Consider the following 22,057-nt stretch of genomic DNA (forward strand, 5'->3'; position numbering starts at 1 on the left):
AATCAGTAGTATTTTTATACACCAATAATGAACTAGATGAAAAATAAATCAAGAAAGCAGTCTTATTTACAATAGCTTAAAAAATACTGACAAATAAATTTAACCAAGGAGATGAAAGATCTCTGCAAGAAAAACTACAAAACACTGATGAAAGAAATTGAAGATGACAACAAAAAAATGGAAAGATTCCTGCTCATGGACTGAAAAAAACATATTGTTAAAATGACAATACTACCTGATATGGTTTGGCTGTGTTCCCACCCAAATCTCATCTAGAATTGTAGCTCCCACAATTCCCATGTGTCATGGGAGGGACCCAGTGGGACGTAATTGAATCATGGGGTCACTTTCTCCCATACTGTCGTCTCATAGTGAATAAGTCTCAGGAGATCTGATGGTTTTATAAGGGGAAACCCCTTTTGCTTGGCTTGCATTCTTTCTTGTCTGCCACCATGTAAGACATGCCTTTCATCTTTCACCATGATTGTGAGGCCTCCCCAGCCACATGGAACTGTAAGTCTATTAAACCTTTTTTTCTTTATAAATTACCCAATCTCAGGTATGTCTTTATCAGCAGTGTGAAAACATTAATACAATCTACAGATTTAATGCAGTCATTATACCAATGACATTTTTCACAAAGGAAAGGAAGTCAGTCAAAGGGATAACTGTGCCGCCATGTTTACTGCAATACTATTTACAGTAGCCAAGATATGGAATCAACCTAAGACTATATCAACAGATGAATGGATAAAGAGAAGGTGGTGTGTGTACACAATGGAATACTATTCAGCCATAAAATAATGGAATCCTGTCATTTGCAGCAACATATATGAAACTGGAGGTCATTATGTTAAGTGAAATAAGCTAAAAATAGACAAATACTATATTCTTATTCATATGTGGAAGCTTAAAAAGTTGATCTCATGGAGGTAGAGAATAGAATGATAGTTACCAGAGCCCGGGAAAGATTCAGGGGGATGGAGACAAGTTGGTTAATGGGTACTAACATGTAGAGATGAAACAGCTTTTAGTGTTTGATAGCACAGTTGGGTAAATACAGTTAACAACAACATATTGTCTATTTCAAAATAGCTAGAAGAGAAGATATGAAATGTTTCCAACCCAAAGAAATGATAAGTGTTCAAGGTGATGTATATTCTAAATACCCTGATTTGATCATGCTTGTATCAAAATATAACATGTACCCTATAAATATGTACAATTATTTTGTACCAATAAAACATATTTCTAAACCTTCAGTGGCTCCCAATTGCCGGTAGCAGAAGTTTGCAGTTGTTCTCCCTTTTATGACAAGCAAGGGTGACAGATGATAGATACTGTTCATCTGAGCAGCTCCATTCACATCCACTTCTATGCCTAGGATTATTTGCAAATTCAGGCATACCAGCTGTCATTCTGCCCACCTTCTCTCCAAAAGGCATATCACAATACACATGAGTGACAATGACATTTTCATATGCTCTAAAATATTTCCAAAGCAAATTATTCCCTGACTCTGTGCTTTACTGCTGCTAATAAAGTACTTGTAATGTGCCTCAAAATTTTCAGTAGAGGTCAAGACACTACACACTATATGATCATTGTTAAATCCAGGCTCTTTATGTGGTATCAGTACATTTTCCAGTCTAAACCAGATCTCAGGGTCAGCTAATCCAGTCCCCAGCCCCCCATTCCACCCAGCATACACATGTATCCTTTCCTGATTATTTTAAAAAATCTTAAAACACATTTTGCAATTACAAACATCCTCACTTTTATTCTTTTTGACAAAAATATTATCTGCCCACTTCTACACTAGATGAATTCCACCTTACCTTTAAGTGCAAACACAAATATTTGTTCCCATGGGAAACCTTTTAAGTAGACCTTAATCCTACCCTATCCCAGCCGTAGCCTTGGGAAGGATTCTGGGCCTTCTCCTATATTCCTGTACTACTTTGTGTCATAAGTATTGAGTTCCTGGGTTTTTAAAACATTTCATTCTGTCATATTCCTATCCTATTATAGCCCTATTATATTTGTTTATTTACTAAGACCAAAAACCACGTTTTATTCCTTTGCATTCCCAGATTCTACCATAGTACCTTGCACAGAAAATATGCTTAGGAAATAGTTGTTGAAAATGCTTAAGCAAAAAAAAAAAAAAAAAAAAGGGGGGGGGAAAGAAAGAAGATGCTTCAGCAAAGGTTGACCTAATCTGGGCATCCTACGGTTCTATGTTTTGTTAATTTTTATTAAAGAAAAAATTAAAGTACAAAGTTTAAAATATTTTGGGTGAAAATGTACTTTTTCTTTTCTGTAGTTGACAGAATTATTTTGAAGTGCTTGTTCTCACAGAAGCATCCTCTCAAGTTTTCATAGCTGATCATATAAGCTTTGAGCTTCTCTTTCTCCCCCCAGTCTTTAATGTCTGCCTTTGAGGATTTCACTGCATGTTGCCATATCCTTCAGAGAATGGCAAGGAGGAATGAGACTGAAATTGCTGCTTTTCTTCTCAGAATCTTTGTTGAAGCATTTGGGAGGGAAAGAAATGTCAATGCTGATATAATAGCTTTCACAGTGATCTTCATAACTCTATAACCTCAATTAGTACAGATATATACATTGTCCCCCTTTATCCATGGGCATGTTTATAAAATGGATTAACACAAATGAGGCTGGCTGTGGTGGCTTACACCTATAATCCCCATGCTTTAGGAGGCTGAGGCAGGAGGATCACTTGAGCCCAGGAATTGGAGACCATCCTGGGCAACACAGTGAGATGCCGTCTCTGGAATAAATTGTTTTTTTCAATTAACTGGGCATAGTAGTGCACACCTATTGTCCCAGCTACTCAGGAGACCGAGGTGGGAGGATTGCTTGAGCTCAGCAGATTGAGGCTATAGTGAGCTGTGACCATGCCACTGCATTCCAGCCTGGGTGACAGAGACCGACCCTGTCTCAAAACACCCACACATGCAAACCCAGATATTCTCTGAAGATAAATATATTCTGATCAGAAATAAGAATAATTTGGGGCCAGGCGCGGTGGCTCAAGCCTGTAATCCCAGCACTTTGGGAGGCCGAGACGGGCGGATCACGAGGTCAGGAGATCGAGACCATCCTGGCTAACAGGGTGAAACCCCGTCTCTATTAAGAAATACAAAAAACTAGCCGGGCGAGGTGGCGGGCGCCTGTAGTCCCAGCTACTCGGGAGGCTGAGGCCGGAGAATGGGGTGAACCCGGGAGGCGGAGCTTGCAGTGAGCTGAGATCCGGCCACTGCACTCCAGCCTGGGCGACAGAGCGAGACTCCGTCTCAAAAAAAAAAAAAAAAAAAAAAAAAAAAGAATAATTTGGAAATCATTCATTCACAGAGTTTCTGTCATTTTTTTTCTTCTCTCATTTTAGGAAACCAAACACGGGAACAGTGAAAGAATCCTATTCTTATAGGGTCACTGAAGTTAGGAGAATGAGATTGATATCTTAGTTCTGTGTAACAAGGAATCATCAATGAATGGTTTGTTAGGGGGGCTATTTTATATTGAATATCCAGAATTTACTCAGGAGATGATAGATTAGATTAGATAGATAGATAGATAGATAGATAGATAGATAGATAGATAGATAGACAGACAGATAAGGGAAAGGGACAGAGGAACACAGAGTGCCAGGCTTATTGCCCATTCTTCCTATTTGCTTTGTATTAAAATGTCATGTATGTTGTCGTATTTTCCAAAGAGAGTAAAGAAAGAATCTTGTTGAGAAGAAGGCCATCTCAAATTTACCCTTTAATGACTTGAGTTAGCTGGCTTTACAGGCATCTTGTCAAAAGGAAAAGAAAACAGTCCTAATCCAAGTTCCCAGTCACTTCATTTCATCACTCAGAAAGTTACTTGGAATGTGCATGTGGTATAATTTATGTAGAGCATGGCTTGATTGTCTTTTTTTATTTCTTTGTATCTAGTGATGTTATTGCATAAGCTTCTTGTAACTATTGTGAATCCTCATGAGGCAATTCGACCTTTCCTTTTTACACTAAATATGTGGATATATCTTTTAGATTTCCACATGGAAGAGGCACGGGATTGGCCTGGAGTATACTTGTTGCCAGGCCAGGTTTCTGGGGTGGCTGTAGACCCTAAGAATAACCTGGTGATTTTCCACAGAGGTGACCATATCTGGGATGGAAAGTAAGTAATATTTTTTCTTCAATAAGCAAATGAAAATAAAAATAGTGTACATAATTTTTTCATTAAACTAAGAATAATGGTGAGAGAACTATAAAGGTTTTTCAGAATTTGATTTTATGGCAAAATGTATTTGTCCTTTTAACATCTGACTGTAGTAAGTAGCAGAAAGGAAGTCTTGTGTGCTTTAAAACAAAGTAGTTTCACAAAATAGTTTATGGAAAGAAGACAGTAACAATCTGTGATTCTACCCACTTACCATTTTGCTCCCTCCTGTTATCTATCTATAACATTAAAGATAGTTAAGTCAGTACCTTAGTGAAAATGTTCGAGACTTCAAGGAGAGTGCTCATGATAGGGGATCAACTAAGAAAGGTTGCTGGTTGACTATAACACCCTTTTGTTATTTTCATGTCCTGGGTGCAGAACTATGCCAAGACCTTTGTCCTGGACAGTGTGGTTGGGGCAGTTTGGCCAGTACATGTGAAGAAATAGTAACTTGGCCTTCAGGTTCTAATATAGACTAATTTTATTACTCAAACTTTCTCTTTTCATGAGCATCAAAGACTTAAGAATAACTCTAGGACTGTCTATTACTCCTGCTTTATCCTCTGGATTTTCCTTTCCTACCTTCTTAGAGGGATTTTTAGTAAAAACGTCAAACAGTTATTGAGTGTGTCCTCTGAGTTACCATCATTATTCAGGTTTCACAGATGTAGAAACCAAAAGAAGTTAAGTACTGTGCCCAAATTAGCAAGTGGCAAAGCCAGGCTTCAGTTGCTTCTCATCTAACTCCAGAGTTGGCCTACTTAGCCACTTTACAATACTGCTTTTAATAGAATTGTAAGCATGTTCATGATTGTATTTTTAAAAGCTTGCCCCACAATTTAGCAGGTTATTTCAATTCTTATAAGGAATGAATATCCATTTATTCATTTATTTCAATACAAATTTACATAGGGAGATAAATTTTAAAATCTTTTATCAATTAAATCTAATGTATCTTCTCTTTTTATATGTATAACTATGGGGTGTCATTTGGAAAATTGAGGATCTACATGTATAGTTCAATTGGTCTTCTCCAGTTTCAGAGATGTTGATTAAATTTATGTTAAACCTGGTTCTGTCACATATTCGTATGTCAAATTTTCTTTGTGCAGTTGAAGACGGAATTCAGTCAACGTTTCAGAACAGATTGGTAGCTTTGTTACTGTTTAATTGTCCTTTCCAGTTGTCATACTTGAAAATGGAATCTGAAAAAGATCACTTCAGAGTTCAAAGTAAATAATCAAACTCAACATTCTCATTCATACATCTCTGTTACATCGTCTTAGTCATTATTGAACATCTAATGGTATTTTAACAAGTGCTTTTAAAAGCAAACTATTACTATTCATGGTACTTATTCTTCATTTTAATGAATATTGCTACATTTTCTGCATGGATTTCTAGGTACATTTTACCAGAGGAGAAAATTACAGCATCATTTTCTCCCATTGATACTGTTTCATCTGGCTAAAGCTAAACTGGACAAAGGCCAATTTTCCATTTTAATGTGACATTCATTTCCAAGTAAACAGCAGAGACTGGAATAGTTTAATAGAAAAAGGGATCTGTGAAGTCCAGTTTAGGGTGGGAGAGGAAATAAGACTATGAAACAGGAACCACCTAAGAGCATTTTCTGTGGCTTATCTGGCTGTGCTAGCATCTAGGTAACCAGGATCCTATGGAAATAGATTCTGGTTTCACTGGCAAAGCCCCGGAGTATTTGCCCTGATAAATGACATCTATAAAGGGGTGCAGTTGAACATGCAAGATGTCTTCAGAGAAAACTGCTGATTTTACTCACTAAATCTCTGTTTCTTCTTTCTTCTTCATCTTTGTCTTTCAGATGTAAAACTATTTTTTCTCTCTCTTTCCTTCTCCCCTCCTGGTATTGCCTGTTGCCCCTAGCAGATTTTCCAATCCATGGTTGTAAGGAAATTCTTTTCTGGCCCTCAGCTCTCTGAGTAGACTTAGAAGTAGATTACTCTGTTAGCTATTTTTTAGGAAAATACATTTGGATTTGTTCAAAGAACAAATTAAATTCAGGTTCTGTTCTTTGAATGTTAATGCATGGCCATGATTCCTAAGTCACATTCTATAAATTGGATGAAGTACATAGTTTTGGGTTTTTTTGGCCTTCATTAAAAATCCAAGGATTATACAAAGAAAAAGTACCTTCCTGTGGAATTTATAATGTACAGGTGAGGGACAATACAAATTAAAAATTAGTTGGAAACTGCACTCTTCTTGTTACCACTGTTTGATAGTGACAAATCCTATATTAATTTTCCTTGAAATATTTCCCATTCTGATATTTCTGAGGTTCACAAAATTGTAGGTTCTATAAGACCAGAGCATATTCTAAATCAAATTGAAGCACATTATATTCCATAGTTCATAAGATGTGATCATTCTTTAAATATCAGACAGTACTTGGAGTTAATAATAATTCCTAATTAGTGCTCAGTACCCAAAGCTCCTTTGATATCATTGTGTCAGCTGTCTTCATCAGTACTATTATTCTTCATTCCCACCTGGTTACCCTGATCAGCCCTTATTCTTTGACTTAACCACACTAAATATACATGGCAACCAAAATTATAATGATGATAAACCTCTGATCTCCTGAAAGATTATAGTCACTCCCTTTCTCAATTTGATTTCCATTTTTCTCCCTTACTTCAATATTGCTACTTTAACAAGCTTCTCTTCTAGCTGAAATAAGAAATGCCTATTGCCAGCAGGGTATAATGAAACTTTAAAGAGTCTCTTGTCTGCCCTGGTGTTAGGGCAGCATGGCAGCTAGAGCTCTTTAAAGTTTAAATGCTTCCCAGCAGGAGCTGGGTAGCTTTTGCCTCAGTAATAGCTGTTCCTGAGTTTCTGTGTTAAAATCACCACCACACTCAAAGTGCTTCTTGGCCTTTCTTTCATGTATCTGAGCTATGGTTGGGGTGTACTATGCAGAACTCACATCGTATACCCACTTAACTTAACTATGGGTCTTGCCCCTTACTTATAGATGTTAGAAGTTGTATTTCTTATTTTGTTTATCATTTGTTCACATGGAGTTGGAAGGGATCTTGGAAGTGGTATAACTTCAGATTCTTTCTGTTACAAATAAGAGAGAAAACTCAATATAAACTAACTTAGGAAAAGAGAAAATTAGTTCGCATAAGTGAAAACTTCAAGGAATATAGTAGCCCAATTACATCATCAGGATCTATTTTACAGCTCATTTTTTCTGTAGGGTGGCTCCATTTCCAGTCCCTGATTCATTCTGTTGCTCCTCTCCATTTGCAGGTTCGATTCACATTATCATCCTAATGTCACAGAAGAGATAGTCTATATGCCTGATAAGTCAACATAAACTCACTAGAATTAGTCTTTGTGGCATTCCTTGGTCTGACCTAGATCGTGTCTCATTGCACATTAAACCAATTATTTTGGGCACAGGAATAAAATTGAGTCTGTGGCTTAGCCTGAGTCTTTTGTTCTACCCACGAAACGTGGGAGTAGAGTCAATATTATCTGAAGCAGTGGGCTGAGAGTGGAGCTCAAAATGTTGGGTCAACTAAAAAAGGTGAGGTTTCGTTATCACAAAATGGAACAATAAACGCTGTACACCCAAAACAGCAAGTGTCCATCAGGGAGCTTATCTCCAGCCTCCCACCTAATGTACACATCTGTTCTACAGCAACTTCAACCATCATCCAGTGCTTGAGTTTTTTCAGTGCCAAGAAATTCCCTAGATATGAGACAGGCTTTCCAATTATGGGACCCATCTAGATGTTATAAAGTTCTTCATTATTTTACCTAAATCTGAGTCCCATAACTTCACCTTATAGTAATGCAGGATCAATTTATTACCATTTATCCATGTCAATTATTTGCATATTTGAAGAAAGCCTTATCTTTTGCAAAGTGAATATTCTCCAAGCTCTCAACTAATATTCATGCTGACATGATTTATTTCATCTGAAGGAATTTTGGTTTCTCTCCCCTTTAAAGTGTTTTACCTAGAAGTGGTCACAATACCTCATGTATTATTTGATCAGTGTTACAATTAGTTCCCTTGATGTGTATTTTACATGTCTGTTAGTAGAAGAGAATTATATTCACTTTTTTTTTTTAGCAGTTATATCACTGTGTCGCCTTATGTAGAATTTGTAATCTCAAAGATCTCCAAATATATGTCAAAAATTGTGCTGATATTTTTACTGGAAGTTTATGCTTATGCAGTGTTTTAAAAATATTGAATTCAGGGCTTTATCCCAATTATGTTCTACTTTATTACATTTAGCATTGTTTCAATTTACAGATATTATTTTAATCTTAATTAGCCAGAGGATTTGTGTTAGGTCTCCCAGCTTTGTATTAGGTCTCATTGATAAGCATGCTTTTATATCTTCATAGATGCTGTTTGTAAAATTTGAATAGCTGAATGATTGGTTTTGCAAGTTTTGTTTGTAGAGAACTCATAGTCTTCTAGGAATCTTCTTCCCTCCTCCCCCCAGATAGCTCACAAACCATCTCTTTATCAATACTTTATGTAATTTTGCCAAGATATATTGTTTTAGAAATCTGTCTGCTTCCTAACTTGTAGAAAAATCAGTTCAAGATTTGCTTCGCTAGTTTTCTGGAGCCTCAGTTAACATATCTGCCTGGGTTATGCTTCAACATCTGCAATTTCTTTCCTAACTTAGGGTTTAACTGGCCCTGGAGAACAGAACTCAAAACTGTGTGTTACCTTAGTACCTTCCTGTCTGAGGGAAAACTATAAGGAGTTCTACAAAAAAGAATGTTTCAGTGTTCTATCGTTCTCATATCGCCATTTCACTTTACTGGAGCCTTTTTCTTCCAGTTTTATGCTATTTTCTCTAGTTCTTCTTGGTTATGTGACTATTCTTCCATCTCTTCTACAATACACATTGAATTTGATAACTGGTGGGAGATTTACCAATTCAGTCAAGTCAATCCTAGTAAGAGAAAATCACATTTTTTTGAAGATAGGAGACCTGGATTTGAGTCTTGGTTACCATTTTCTGTGTTTGAGACTTGCATCAAGACGTTTGAACTCCCTGATTCTCAGTTGCTTGCCTAAAAAGTGAGGGCTTTAATAACTACCTCATAGTGTTAAGTAACAAAATGCACCTTGTTAAGTCACTTGTCCCCAGTGACCTTATTGACTGAATAGAATCCAGAGTCTGGATGTATGATACCGAGTTCTTTTTTCTTTTCATATCTATTCATGGTATCTATAGTTCTAGGCCCAAAATGGCACTAAATAGTCATACTGATTTTTTTTTTTTGTCTGCCCATCTCTTTTCCTGCCTCACAGGGACTTTTTACAATGTGTCTATTTTCAGAATTAAGTGTTTTTAATATAATATTAAGTTATATTCCATAGAGAGTCTCTGGCCTTTGTATATCTTTGCTTTTCAAACACTGAGGTTACATTTTCACTTATATTCTTGCATGAAAACCTACAGTTATTTCTCTAGCTTCTTAATTTAGATAATTACATTATATTTCATATCTTCCTTCAGTTGCTATTATTTATTTTGAATTCCCTTAATTTTTATTGATGGCATAGAAGTTTATTTTCTCCTTACTCTAGCTCTTTTATGTGTGTGAATATAGCAAAGCATTTCTTTCCAGCCTTATCTAAACTGTTTGATTAGCTGCTAATGTGAAAAATCATTAATGGAGAATTCAAACTGCTAAAATAAAGAACTGATGAATTCCAGCCCATAGGTCACAGTTCAGTCTTTTCAACTGAGTGCTTTTCCAGAGAAGCAAAGAAAAATCAAAAGTGCTCCAGGCACTGTGTGAAATGTTCAGGGTATTATTATATCCTGTAAAAAGTTAAATGTGCTTGAAATAAAGACCTCTGCAGCAAATAATGTGGAGTAGCTGCTTTAGAACACTAAATAAGCAGTTTGCTATAGCAACGGTGTATCCAGCTCTATAATCTGATAGCCATTTGTGAACTGTTCAAGGGTTACCTTTCTTTGAATTACAAGAGTTTATAAACTACTTACTTAGCAAATTTAACATACGTGTTTGGAGGGGGACTGTGATCTTCTCATTTGAGAAAAGACGTCAATTTATTTTATTTGCCCTGTGTAACCATCAGGGACCAGCTGTTAGTTCTGTGAAGCTCCAGCCATCCCAAGTGAAAGGATTAGGACTGGTCAACCAATCATCTGAGTAAATGAATGTCCCTTGATGCTGCCAGTTTAAACATATAGATGTCTGTTAAAAGACATCACAATGATTTTAAATGAAGTGATCAGGCCTATTATGTAGTAATTAATTCCTTTAAAGCTACATTCTTCCTAAGAATTCTGGGTTTTTCTTATTTGTTATTTATATTACAGAAGTAAATTACTGCATTTAAATGAGCTATATATAAGCAGAGTGTTTTATCTTTGGATTTTGTTTTGTTTTGTTTGCTTTGTGTTTTTTTTACTTTGTTTTTGAGGGGTGGTAGTTAAATGAACAGATTCTCTAATCAGTAAATTCTAGAATTTGCGTTATCACTGATATTCTTAACAGTGGAAGTATAGTAATAATATGAATAATCATCATACAGCTATGGAAAACTAGCTAGTCTTAAGCAAACATAAAATGCCCTTTATACATATAGATGACATGAGTATAATTTGTGATAGCAAACGAAACCTAAAAAGACCCAGATAATTAGTTGTTACATTGTAATATGATACTGGGAAAGGTATCTTGATATGTTGCAAGACGATTTTTTTTAAGGATCCAACTTTTAATTATAAATATCTGAACTTTGGGAGGTGAAGTTGGGAGAATTGCTTGAGCCCAGAAGTTCAAGATCAGCCTGCTCAATATAGGGGGAGCCCCCATCTCTACAAAAAATAAAAATAAATTAGCTGGGCATGGTGGTGTGCACCTGTGGTCCCAGCTACTCAGGAGGCTGAGATGGGAGAATCACATGAGTCTGGGAGGTTGAGGCTCCCATAAGCCATGATCATGCCACTGCATTCCAACGTGGGTGACAGAGTGAGACCCTGTGTCAGAAAAAAAAAATTACTCTGATTTACTTGCTCTGTCTTATTTTTTTTGTTCCTTATTTTTCTTCCCTTTCCTTCATTTGCTATTTTGCTTCCCATTCCTTCATTTGCTATGTCAGAATTTTCTATTACAACACCAAAAAAGTGGATAATGAAATAAAATTAGATGATCCTCAAATTAGTTAATTTTACTATTTGCTGCCATCACTGGAAACTTGAAATTTCTATATGATGAATATAAATGCCCATACACAAACAGTGTTTGTGGCAGCACGATATCAATTACTTGATACCTTTTTTTCTACATTTGTGTGCAGTGCAGAACAATGCCATTGATAGAGGATGTTTTTCACTTACCTACTCATCAGCTGCAACATTTTCATTTGACCTGACTGGCACAAGGACTGTGGGTCTGTTACTTATATTTCTTCCTTAACGCAGCTTGTTTTCTTGGAAGCCAAGCCCAGCATTTCAGGTCTGTGACTCTGATCTTACATGGCTGTCAGTGAGTAATTTAACCTATAGTTTACACTTTGAAACATTTGAGTGGTCTAGAGAAATAATCAGAAGCTATAAGAAATGCTTTAAGTTGCAGAAGTTCAGTGTATGCTCCTGGAGAAGGAGGGAAACCTTTTTACTTTCTCCTCATCAATAAATTGTAGGAGTGCTATTTCCTAAAATAATATGACCAGAGATTTAGGAATGATGATGAATATTTAAATGAATGAGAAGACAGATCAAAGGGGCAGTTATCTTACAGAAATACTGCATCCCATTCTTGGAGAAAACATGGGGGCAAGTAAATATATCAGGTTTCCCTAATGGTTTGTCATTCTGCAGAGAGGGGAAGATGTGGAATTATGTGTGCTGAGGTCTAATACAACGATATATAATAGGCACTTGGACTGCCACTGTTATTAGCTGTCGATGGTGAGTCAGAACTCACAATCTACATATCAAGTAGATAGCACTTGGCAAGAATTATGAATTGGAATTATGAATCGGTAACTTTCCATATTCCATAGATTGGGGTGGCATAGAAAGGTAATGTACTAGTATATTCCAAGGAAATAAACTAAGAGTAAATGAAAATATTATATATAGTTTTATTATATGTACTGATGTTACATATAGTTTTGCAAAATGGAGAAACTGGGTGAAGTGCACACAGAACTTTTTTATTTCTTACAACTGAATATGCATTTACAATTATCTCAAATCAAAATTTCCATTTAAAAAAAGAGGGGGAAAGGTTTTAACTCCTAATAGCAGACACCTAATTTTCACATTATTTAGATTGCCATTGTGCCTTTACAAAGCACTGAAATGTTTCTGAATAATGAGGAATGTGAGACTTAAATCTTTTTTTTTTTTTTTTTTTTTTTTTTTTTTTGAGACGGAGTCTCGCTCTGTAGCCCAGGCTGGAGTGCAGTGGCCGGATCTCAGCTCACTGCAAGCTCCGCCTCCCGGGTTTACGCCATTCTCCTGTCTCAGCCTTCCCGAGTAGCTGAGACTACAAGCACCCGCCACCGCGCCCGGCTAGTTTTTTGTATTTTTTAGTAGAGACGGGGTTTCACCGTGTTCGCCAGGATGGTCTCGATCTCCAGACCTCGTGATCCGCCCGTCTTGGCCTCCCAAAGTGCTGGGATTACAGGCTTGAGCCACCGCGCCCGGCCAGACTTAAATCTTTTAGTAGTTCCTTCTCATGCTGCTAATAAAGACATACTTGAGACTGGGTAATTTAGAAAGGAAAGAGGTTTAACTGACTCACAGTTCAGCATGACTGGTGAAGCCTCAGGAAACTTAAAATCAGGCAGAAGGGGAAGCAAACACGTCCTTCACATGACGGCAGGAAGAAGTGCTGAGCAGAAGTGGGAAAAGGCCGTTATAAAACCACCAAATCTTGTGAGAATTCACTGACTACCAGAAAACAGCAGCATGGGGTAACCACCCCCATGATTCAATTATTTTCCACCAGGTCCCTCCCAAATGGGAAAATTCAGCCAAAATGAAGAGGCTGCAGGCCCCATCCAAATCCAGAATCCAGAAAGGCAGTCAAATCTTATAGCTCCAAAATGATACCCTTTGACTCCATGTCTCACATCCAGGTCACACAGATGCAAGAGGTTGGCTCCCACAGCCTTGGGTAGCTCCGTCCCTGTGGCTGAGAGGTGTACATCCCCCCCTCAGCTGCTTTCACAGTTGGCATTGAGTGTCTGTTGCATTTCCAGGTACATGGTGCAAGCTGTGGATGGATCTAACATTCCAAGGTCTGGAGAGTGGTGGCCCTCTTCTCACAGCTCCACTAGGCAGTGCACCAGTGGAGACTCTGTGTGGGGGCTCTGACCCCACATTTCACTTTCACACTGCCCTAGCAGAGGTTCTCAATGAGGATTCCTCCCCTGCAGAAAACTACTTTCTGGACCTCCAGGCGTTTCCATACATCTTGTGAAATCTAGGCAGAGGTTCCCAAACCTCAGTTCTTGACTTCTGTGCACCCACAGGCTCAACACCAAATGGAAACTGCCAAGGCTTGGGGCTTGCACCCTCTGAAGCCAACGCCCAAGCTCTACCTTGGCCTATTTTAGCCACAGCTAGGACACAAGGCACCAAGTCCTGAGGCTGCACAGTGCAGCAAGGCCCTAGGCCTAGCCAAACCATTTTTTCCTTCTGGACCCCTGGGTCTGTGATGGAAGGGGCTGCTGTGAAGACCTCTCACATGCCCTGGAGACATTTTCCCTGTTGTTTTGATAAGTAACTTTTGGCTTCTCATTACTTTTGCAAATTTCTGTAGCTGGCTTGAATTTCTCCTCAGAAAATGGGTTTTTCTTTTCTAGCACATCATCAGGCTGCAAATTTTCCAAACCTTTATGCTCTGCTTCCCTTTTAAACATACGTTCCAATTCAAACCATATCTTTGTGAATTAATAAAACTGAATGCTCTTACAAGCACTCAGGTCACACATTGAATGCTTTGCTGCTTAGACATTTCTTCCACCAGATACCCTAAATCATCTCTCTTAAGTTCAAAGTTCCACAAATCTCTAGGGCAGAGGCAAAATGCCAACTGTCTCTTTGCTAAAACATAGCAAGAGTGACATTTACTCCAGTTCCCAGCAAGCTTATCATCTCCATCTGAGACCATCCCAGCCTGGACTTCATTGTTCATATCACTGTCAGCATTTTCGTCAAAGCCGTTCAACAAGACTCTAGAAAGTTACAAACTTTCCAACATCTTCCTGTCCTCTTCTGAGCCCTCCAAACTGTTCTAACTTCTGTTTATTACCCAGTTCCAAAGTTGCTTCCACATTTTTATGTATCTTTATGGCAGCACCCCATTTCTGGTACCAATTTCCTGTATTAGTTCCTTCTCACACTGCTAATAAAGACATACCCAAGATTGGGTAATTTATAAAAGAGAGAAGTTTAATTGACTTACAGTTAAGCATGGCTGGAGAAACCTCAGGAAACTTACAATCAAGCAGATTGCTTCAGAAGGGGAAGCAAACATGTCCTTCACATGATGGCAAGAAAGAGAAGTCCCAAGCAAAAGGGGGGAAATCTCCTTATAAAACTATCAGATCTCATGAGAACTCACTGACTATTACGAGAACAGCAGAAAGGGGGTAACCGCCCCATGATTCAATTACTTTCCACCAAGTCCCTTCCACAACAGGTGAGGATTATGGAAACTACAATTCAAGATAAGACTTGGGTGGGGACACAGCCAAACCGTATCAAACCTTAGAAAGAGATAATGAATGAAGAAACTTTAACCGATTACATATGAATGTGAAGGTTACAATATACTGAGTCTCAGATGTGCTGAACTTGTTAGCCATTATTATAGTCAAGTTGGAAAAATAAAAGATTATCAATGGTTGAATCCAGTACCTATGTTTTTCAGAGGAATAGTTATGATGTTATTAGTAAATAAATTCATATTGAAAATAGAGTTTCAGATATAGGATAAATTATTTGGTGTTTCATACTAGCAAGAGTGACTTCATATTTGCCCTTTACCATTTTCCCATGATTTAATAATACTATAAATATTCTTACATTGGTTCCTATCTAATAAAATTTCACATTTCAGTTTGATAATGACCCCATAAATATCTTACGAAATATTTTTTGTTAATGATGCTACTTCCATTTCATAAATTTATTTATTTTTTCTAGATACCACTGTATGGTTCTTAACTGCATATAATAGCATATATTACTTAAGTTTTAGATTGACAAAGCTGAATCAATATTTTGTGTTCAATTGAATGCATCATTAATAAGAACTACTTCAGGGACTTATTGTTATCTTACAGGAAAACTATACCCAAAAGACTGTAACAGTCAAGTAGCTCAGATAATTGTGTGATGTATTTTTTTAATGGCCAAAGAATATAATTTAAGAATTTTTTCATTCTCCTATTTATGTAGAGTACTGGGACTCTACATAAGTTCCATAAAAATGGCAGCCGACTGATCAATGGATTCATGACAGATCCAAGCGGTCTGTTACCTTCCCAAATTGCAAATATATAATAGCAAATATTTAATGTTATTCAGATTCTTTTGCTTAAACAGTTGAACTACAAAATATTAATACTTTTTTCACAACCTTGCCTGATGCTAAAAGGAAATTCTGTTTTACAATAATATTCATAAGTCATTTATTGGCTTGATATGTGTATTTATAAACACACACACACACACGCACACAGACACATCCCTCAACTATGTACTGATCCAATCCTTTTTTGAGAAGATAACTTGGTTTTTTGGTGTGTCATACATTTACTTTTCTATTACAGAAGCTTAGATTAGAAGAGCTTATCTTTGTCATTCATCCCTGTTGACATATAATTTCCCAAATAGAAAAGGAAATAAGTACCGTGTCTGTGATAATTGTGAATTTAAGGAATTATATTTCTAACAATTTAAATAGAAATATAATTTTGAAAGTATATATATGAATATATGTCCATAATGTTTTATAATAACCTAAAAGGTACTGAGATTAAAAGCAGAAATTGTCATATTTAAGTTTTTAAATTATTACATAGTTGTTCCTTTTATAGTTGTAGAATAGCTGTTATTTGATAAGTTTTATGCCTTTAAGCATATTTTTGTCTCGAGGATAGATTTGGTTTTATAACTTTTAAATACTTCGAACATTCTCTTTTATATCTCTATAATATGTATTCGCATGTTGCACCTAAAGTATAACAAACATTTTGATCACTGCTCTTCCAGCTATTATCATTAATGACAAAGTTAAAATAAGTCATATTTTCTTTTGCAATTTGAAAGAAAATGTCTATTGAATGACTACATACTCTTTTGAAGAGCTTTTGAAATTTTTCAGGTACATTAAGAGTTCTTGATCAATGTTTCTCAAACCCCAGTGAGCATAGGAACCACCCAGGGGTCTTGTGAAAATGCAGATTCAGGTCCAGTAGTTCTGAAACTGCGTTTCCCAGCAATGCCAATGCTTCAGTTCCACTGACCACCCTGAGTAGCATGGTTCTACAGGTTAATGGTGTATATTATAATCTAAATGACTGAAATGTGGTGGACAAAGAGTGAAGTCAAATACATTTGACTTCTTTTGATTTTGTATTTAGAATCTCAAGTGAATGGTCTGCATTTCTCAATTTCATAGGAGTTTATGATTGTTTCATTTCCTTTTTGCTGCATTTTGTTTAGCTCGTTTGACAGCAAGTTTGTTTACCAGCACATAGGACTAGGACCAATTGAAGAAGACACTATTCTTGTCATAGATCCAAATAATGCTGCGGTACTCCAGTCCAGTGGAAAAAATCTGTGAGTTAAATGACTTATGTTAAGACTTGTACTACATATATTGAGTATAACATATATCATAGAGTCTTGAAATTTGAGTGTGTTGTATAGTTGCACTTAAGAAAGCAGAAAACTAACTGGGCCATCCCATCGTACATTTTCTAAATAGATGTTTCTAAATCTTGACTGAATATTAGAATCATCTGGGAAGCTCCAAAAAATTTAGATTCACTTGCCTGTTTGCCATTTGTATGTTTTCTTCTGAGAACTGTCTATTCAGGTCCTTGCCTATTTCATAATTGCTAAATGAGTATATTTGGAATGTTCTCACCTCAAAAAATGTTAAGTATTTGAGGTGATGGATATGTTCATTAGCTTGATTTAATCACTGCACATTGTATACATATGTCATAACATCACATTGTACCTCATAAATGTATACAATGAAAATTTGCCAATTTTTCATTTAAAAAATTAGATTTAGATTTTGTATAGAGTGGGGCTAATAATTTTAAGTGCCCAGGTGATTTTAATACGTAGTCAAGCTTGTCACATATTACATATGTAATATGTATCTTGCATAGTTGATTAAGTGAGTTGCTGCTCAGCCAGATCTAATGATGCAAAAAAATTCTTCAGCAGAAAAATTCTTCAGGACAACCAAACTCATCAAGTAATCATCATTAAGAAAAAGAGCTTCTCTTTTTCCATCTCAAAGTGAATACTAAACAAATGTCATTTTTAGCATTCCTTATCATGCATATGTAATTTGGATTTGAAAACTGCTCATTATTTAGTCTTATTTTGAGATGGCACTTAAAAAAAGTTGGCTGATATTTATGGTTATTGAAAGAAGTGAGGGAGACACTTGCTTATAGATCTCCTGAACTATTGTAAACTGACAGCTTCAGTAACTATACCCTTCTCCATCTGCTTAAGCACAGGGAAAGCCAGCTTCTTTGCAAGGTGGGTAGCCACCCTTTTGAGTGCAACTGCTTGTGGAGATAATAATAATGCTGCTTAGAATTTTTTAATAGCATTCTCAAGATGGTGTGTCAGGGGTGAAATGTTTGAACCTATTTCATTGGTGCTCTATTCATTAACCAGAAGCACCCTCATTCCAGAAAGGAATTAAAGGGAAGGCAGAACAACTACTGCTAAATCAACTTAGCCATCGGTGGAGTATCTGTTTGAAAGCAAATCATAATCCTCACATTCAGTTGTCAAAACAGGGATCTAGTTCAGCTAATTAGTCAAAATCAGAGTGTTACAGTTATGGCTCATGAAAAAAAAAAATCTGTGTTGTCAACACTACACTAAGATTAGAAGCTAACAGAGCTAGTGGATTGTCAGATATCACTGGACCAAACCACCTTAACGTATTGTCCGTGTGTCTCTTAGCTCAGTCCAAGTTCCTTACCCAGATTATTAAGATTGATTTGCCAGATTAACCTTCTCTAATGTTTATCTGGCTCACTATTTCACTTTGCTTAGATATTCACAGCCCATGTTGGCTGAAAGTTATGTGCTGTGGGTTTTACTGTCTTTAATAGGCACTCTTTAAAGCCTTTGAGTTATATTATCTAATAGTTTATATTAACACATTACATTTCCTTGCAACATCTTTTAACCTCAAACTATATCAATCCATTTATGTTTCTTAAGACAGTTTTATACATATTTGTAAGATGTTAATATTTATGACCTTAGAACCTGTTTTTAAACTAATATTGTTTTCTCTAATATACCACACTTTTTCATAAACATTTGTAATTTATATGCAAGCTTAATTTATAAATTTTAATACTATTAAATACTACTTAAGGTTTGTGACAAGGAAATCTTATTATAACAGTTTTTTTAACAATTCATTTTGGTCTTTTCTATACTAATGTAAGTATACATTTATCAATTTATAACTTTGTATTGTCTTTACAGAGAAATTAGAAAAATTTCTGTCACATATGCCTTGAGAGTAAATATGTAATTAACACAAATATTTTTATTTTGCAGGTTTTACTTGCCACATGGCTTGAGTATAGATAAAGATGGGAATTATTGGGTCACAGACGTGGCTCTCCATCAGGTAGTCGTCCTTTTGGTAATATTCAAATTAGAAGCTAACAGAATTATGCTTTTGAAATGTTCTGGAGTTCTATGGGGTTTTTTTGTTTGTTTGTTTGTTTTTTCTTCTGTGACCCAGTAAGTTATAGCAAGAAAATAGAGCAGCCATGTCTTAGTTCAGCATGTTATAACAAAGTACTATAGACTGGGTGGCTTATAAACAACAGAAATTTGTTTCTCACAGGTCTAGAGTCTGGAAGTCCCAAGAACAGGGTGCCAGCACGGTTGAGTTCTAGCGAGGGCCCTCTTCTGGGTTATAGGTTGCTAATTTCTCATAGTATCCTTGCATGGTCAGAGAGAGAGAGTGACAGTAATCTCTGTTATCTCTTCTTATGGCACTAATCCCATTGATGAGAACTCTACATTTTTGTCCTGATTACCTCCCAAAGGTCCCGCTTTGTATTACCATCATATTGGGGGTTAGGATTTCAACATGTGAATTTGGATTTGAGACACAAGCATTCAGTCCTTAACAATCCACATCTGAAATATTTCTTTTAGAACTCAATGCTAGGGAAAGCTAGTATGTAAATGATGAAGTCACATTTGTCCCTTGGGCCAGATGTGAAGGTTCACTCAAATAACTACATGGGCCCTCCCAACCATTTTCTTAAGTGTCTGTATTTGTCTTTATTCCCTCTGTTCCTAACTGTTGTTGTTGTTGTTTGAGACAGGGTCTCACTCTGTCCCTTAGGCTGGAGTGCAGTGGAACGATTTCAGCTCACTACAGCCTCCACCTCCCAGGCTGAGGTGATCCTCCCACCTTAGCCTCCCAAGTAGCTGGGACCACAGTCACACACCAGCATACTCGGCTAATTTTTTAAAATTTTTTGTAGAGATGGGATTTTGCCATGTTGCCCAGGCTGGTCTTGAATTCCTGGGCTCATGCAGTCCACCCACCTCAGCCTTGCAAAGTGCTGTAATTACAGCTGTGGCCATCGTGCCTGGCCCTAAGTCTTATTTCTATTTTTTCACTTATGTTTTTGTTTTTTTCTTAAACTGCCTTAATCTTCTATAAATTGAGGCTAGGCCTCTAGTAAATGTATATTTATATATAAAAAGTCAAATTTGTGTTATTTTTAAAAGAAGTTATATCAAGTGTAATACGCTTTTTATGAATAGGTGGCAAATAACTTGGAAAACATCATCTCAGTAAACATTTATTGCTCATGTATTACCTGGAATGCATTGTAGTATTAGCTAAGGAAAGACAAAAAGGAAACATCAGGGTGGACGGAACTGGGTATCCATGTACTGGTCTCCATTCACCACTAATTAACCGGGTGATCTTGAGCAAATCACTTAATCTTCATAGGCTTTATTATCAAATGAAGGAATCAGACCAGATGATTTCTAGGATCCCATTCAGTTGTAAAATGTATTAATATCTTCTTTTAAATAAGTCTCTGGGAGCTTCTACTCCAATTGCTTGTGAAAGTGGTCTTAGTCATGTGGGCGTAAATCACTAATAACCATGAAAAGTAGGTAAGGCTTTTGTTCCTTTTTAAAAAGGTGTTCAAACTGGATCCAAACAATAAAGAAGGCCCTATATTAATCTTGGGAAGGAGCATGCAACCAGGCAGTGACCAGAATCACTTCTGTCAACCCACTGATGTGGCTGTGGATCCAGGCACTGGAGCCATTTATGTATCAGATGGTTACTGCAACAGCAGGATTGTGCAGTTTTCACCAAGTGGAGAGTTCATCACACAGTGGGGAGAAGGTACCCAATAAGACTCTTAATCTCCAATTGTAATTCTTAGCCAGCATCACTGGGAACTCAATACTGGCCACCACTCACATTCTTTAAGCTGTAATTGTCCCCTACAGGGTCATTGTAACCTGGGTCATTGTGTGCATCCAGTTAGCTTGACACACACACACACACACACACACACACACACACACACGTCTTACAAGGAAAATAATGCATCCACCAAAAAACTGTCCAAATAGGGAGAAAATCTGTAATGCACTTGTGGGTAAAAGACATTATAAAATAAACTTATAAACCGCTTTACCTTATCTTTCCCCTGGCTCCAGGCATTTAATGGTTTACTATCATGAATTTAGAAACATACTAGAGAGTCAAACTTTGGGTGATTTTTTAAGTTGTGTATCTAAGGCTTTTCTTTGTTCTGCAGAGTCTTCAGGGAGCAGTCCTCTGCCAGGCCAGTTCACCGTTCCTCACAGCTTGGCCCTTGTGCCTCATTTGGGCCAATTATGTGTGGCAGACCGGGAAAATGGTCGGATCCAGTGTTTTAAAACTGACACCAAAGAATTTGTGAGAGAGATTAAGCATTCATCATTTGGAAGAAATGTATTTGCAATTTCATATATACCAGGTATTTCATCTTAATATGTTTGTTGTCTTCTGTCCTACTGTACTCTATCCTTAAAAATCGTTTTATCTTAATGTGCTCTTTTTATAAATTTCCTTTCTTGTTGGAGGTTGAAGATACATTATATTTCACATCTTAAAAGTTAAAACTGTTAGTGTGTTCTAACTCAGTTTTGATTAAAGTACCACTATTCATTGTACAGAAACAATGAAGAACTTAAAGGATTTAACACCGTTTGTAAGGGTTAAAAATGTTCCCAAACATTGATTTTCATTTTCTCTTAATTATGATCATCTGCTCCAGTACTAAATAATTAACATTTGTCTTCACACATCAACAGATGGCATATATGTGATAAAATCAATATTCAAAATACTCGTTTCACATTTTTAAAAACAGTAGTGACCAATTTTTTTAAAAGATAAAATATGTAAAAATAAGTGTGGCTTATGCCTAAATACGACGATAAATAATCAATAAAATCTTGAACTTTTTTCTCATTTTCAT

General features: G+C 36.6%; 1 protein-coding gene across 13 annotated transcripts in view; it reads left to right on the forward strand.

Annotated features, from left to right (window-relative positions):
- Positions 1 to 22,057, forward strand: part of PAM (peptidylglycine alpha-amidating monooxygenase) — a 282,350-nt gene that overhangs the window by 239,318 nt on the left and 20,975 nt on the right. For 12 of the 13 annotated variants that reach the window (XR_003119985.1, XM_025389316.1, XM_025389317.1 and 9 more), the window contains 5 exons: positions 4,065 to 4,194; positions 16,989 to 17,105; positions 19,098 to 19,170; positions 20,721 to 20,931; positions 21,353 to 21,553. Coding sequence is in view for 12 of the 13 variants with exons in the window: in XM_025389316.1 (XP_025245101.1) it covers positions 4,065 to 4,194; positions 16,989 to 17,105; positions 19,098 to 19,170; positions 20,721 to 20,931; positions 21,353 to 21,553 (732 nt within the window). In the remaining variant the exon portion in view is untranslated. Of the gene's footprint in view, positions 1 to 1,095; positions 1,150 to 4,064; positions 4,195 to 16,988; positions 17,106 to 19,097; positions 19,171 to 20,720; positions 20,932 to 21,352; positions 21,554 to 22,057 lie in introns of all 13 variants that reach the window. The other variant, XM_025389313.1, reaches the window with a different exon arrangement.

Source organism: Theropithecus gelada, chromosome 6 (assembly GCF_003255815.1).
Source record: "Theropithecus gelada isolate Dixy chromosome 6, Tgel_1.0, whole genome shotgun sequence".
Classification (NCBI taxonomy): domain Eukaryota; kingdom Metazoa; phylum Chordata; class Mammalia; order Primates; family Cercopithecidae; genus Theropithecus; species Theropithecus gelada.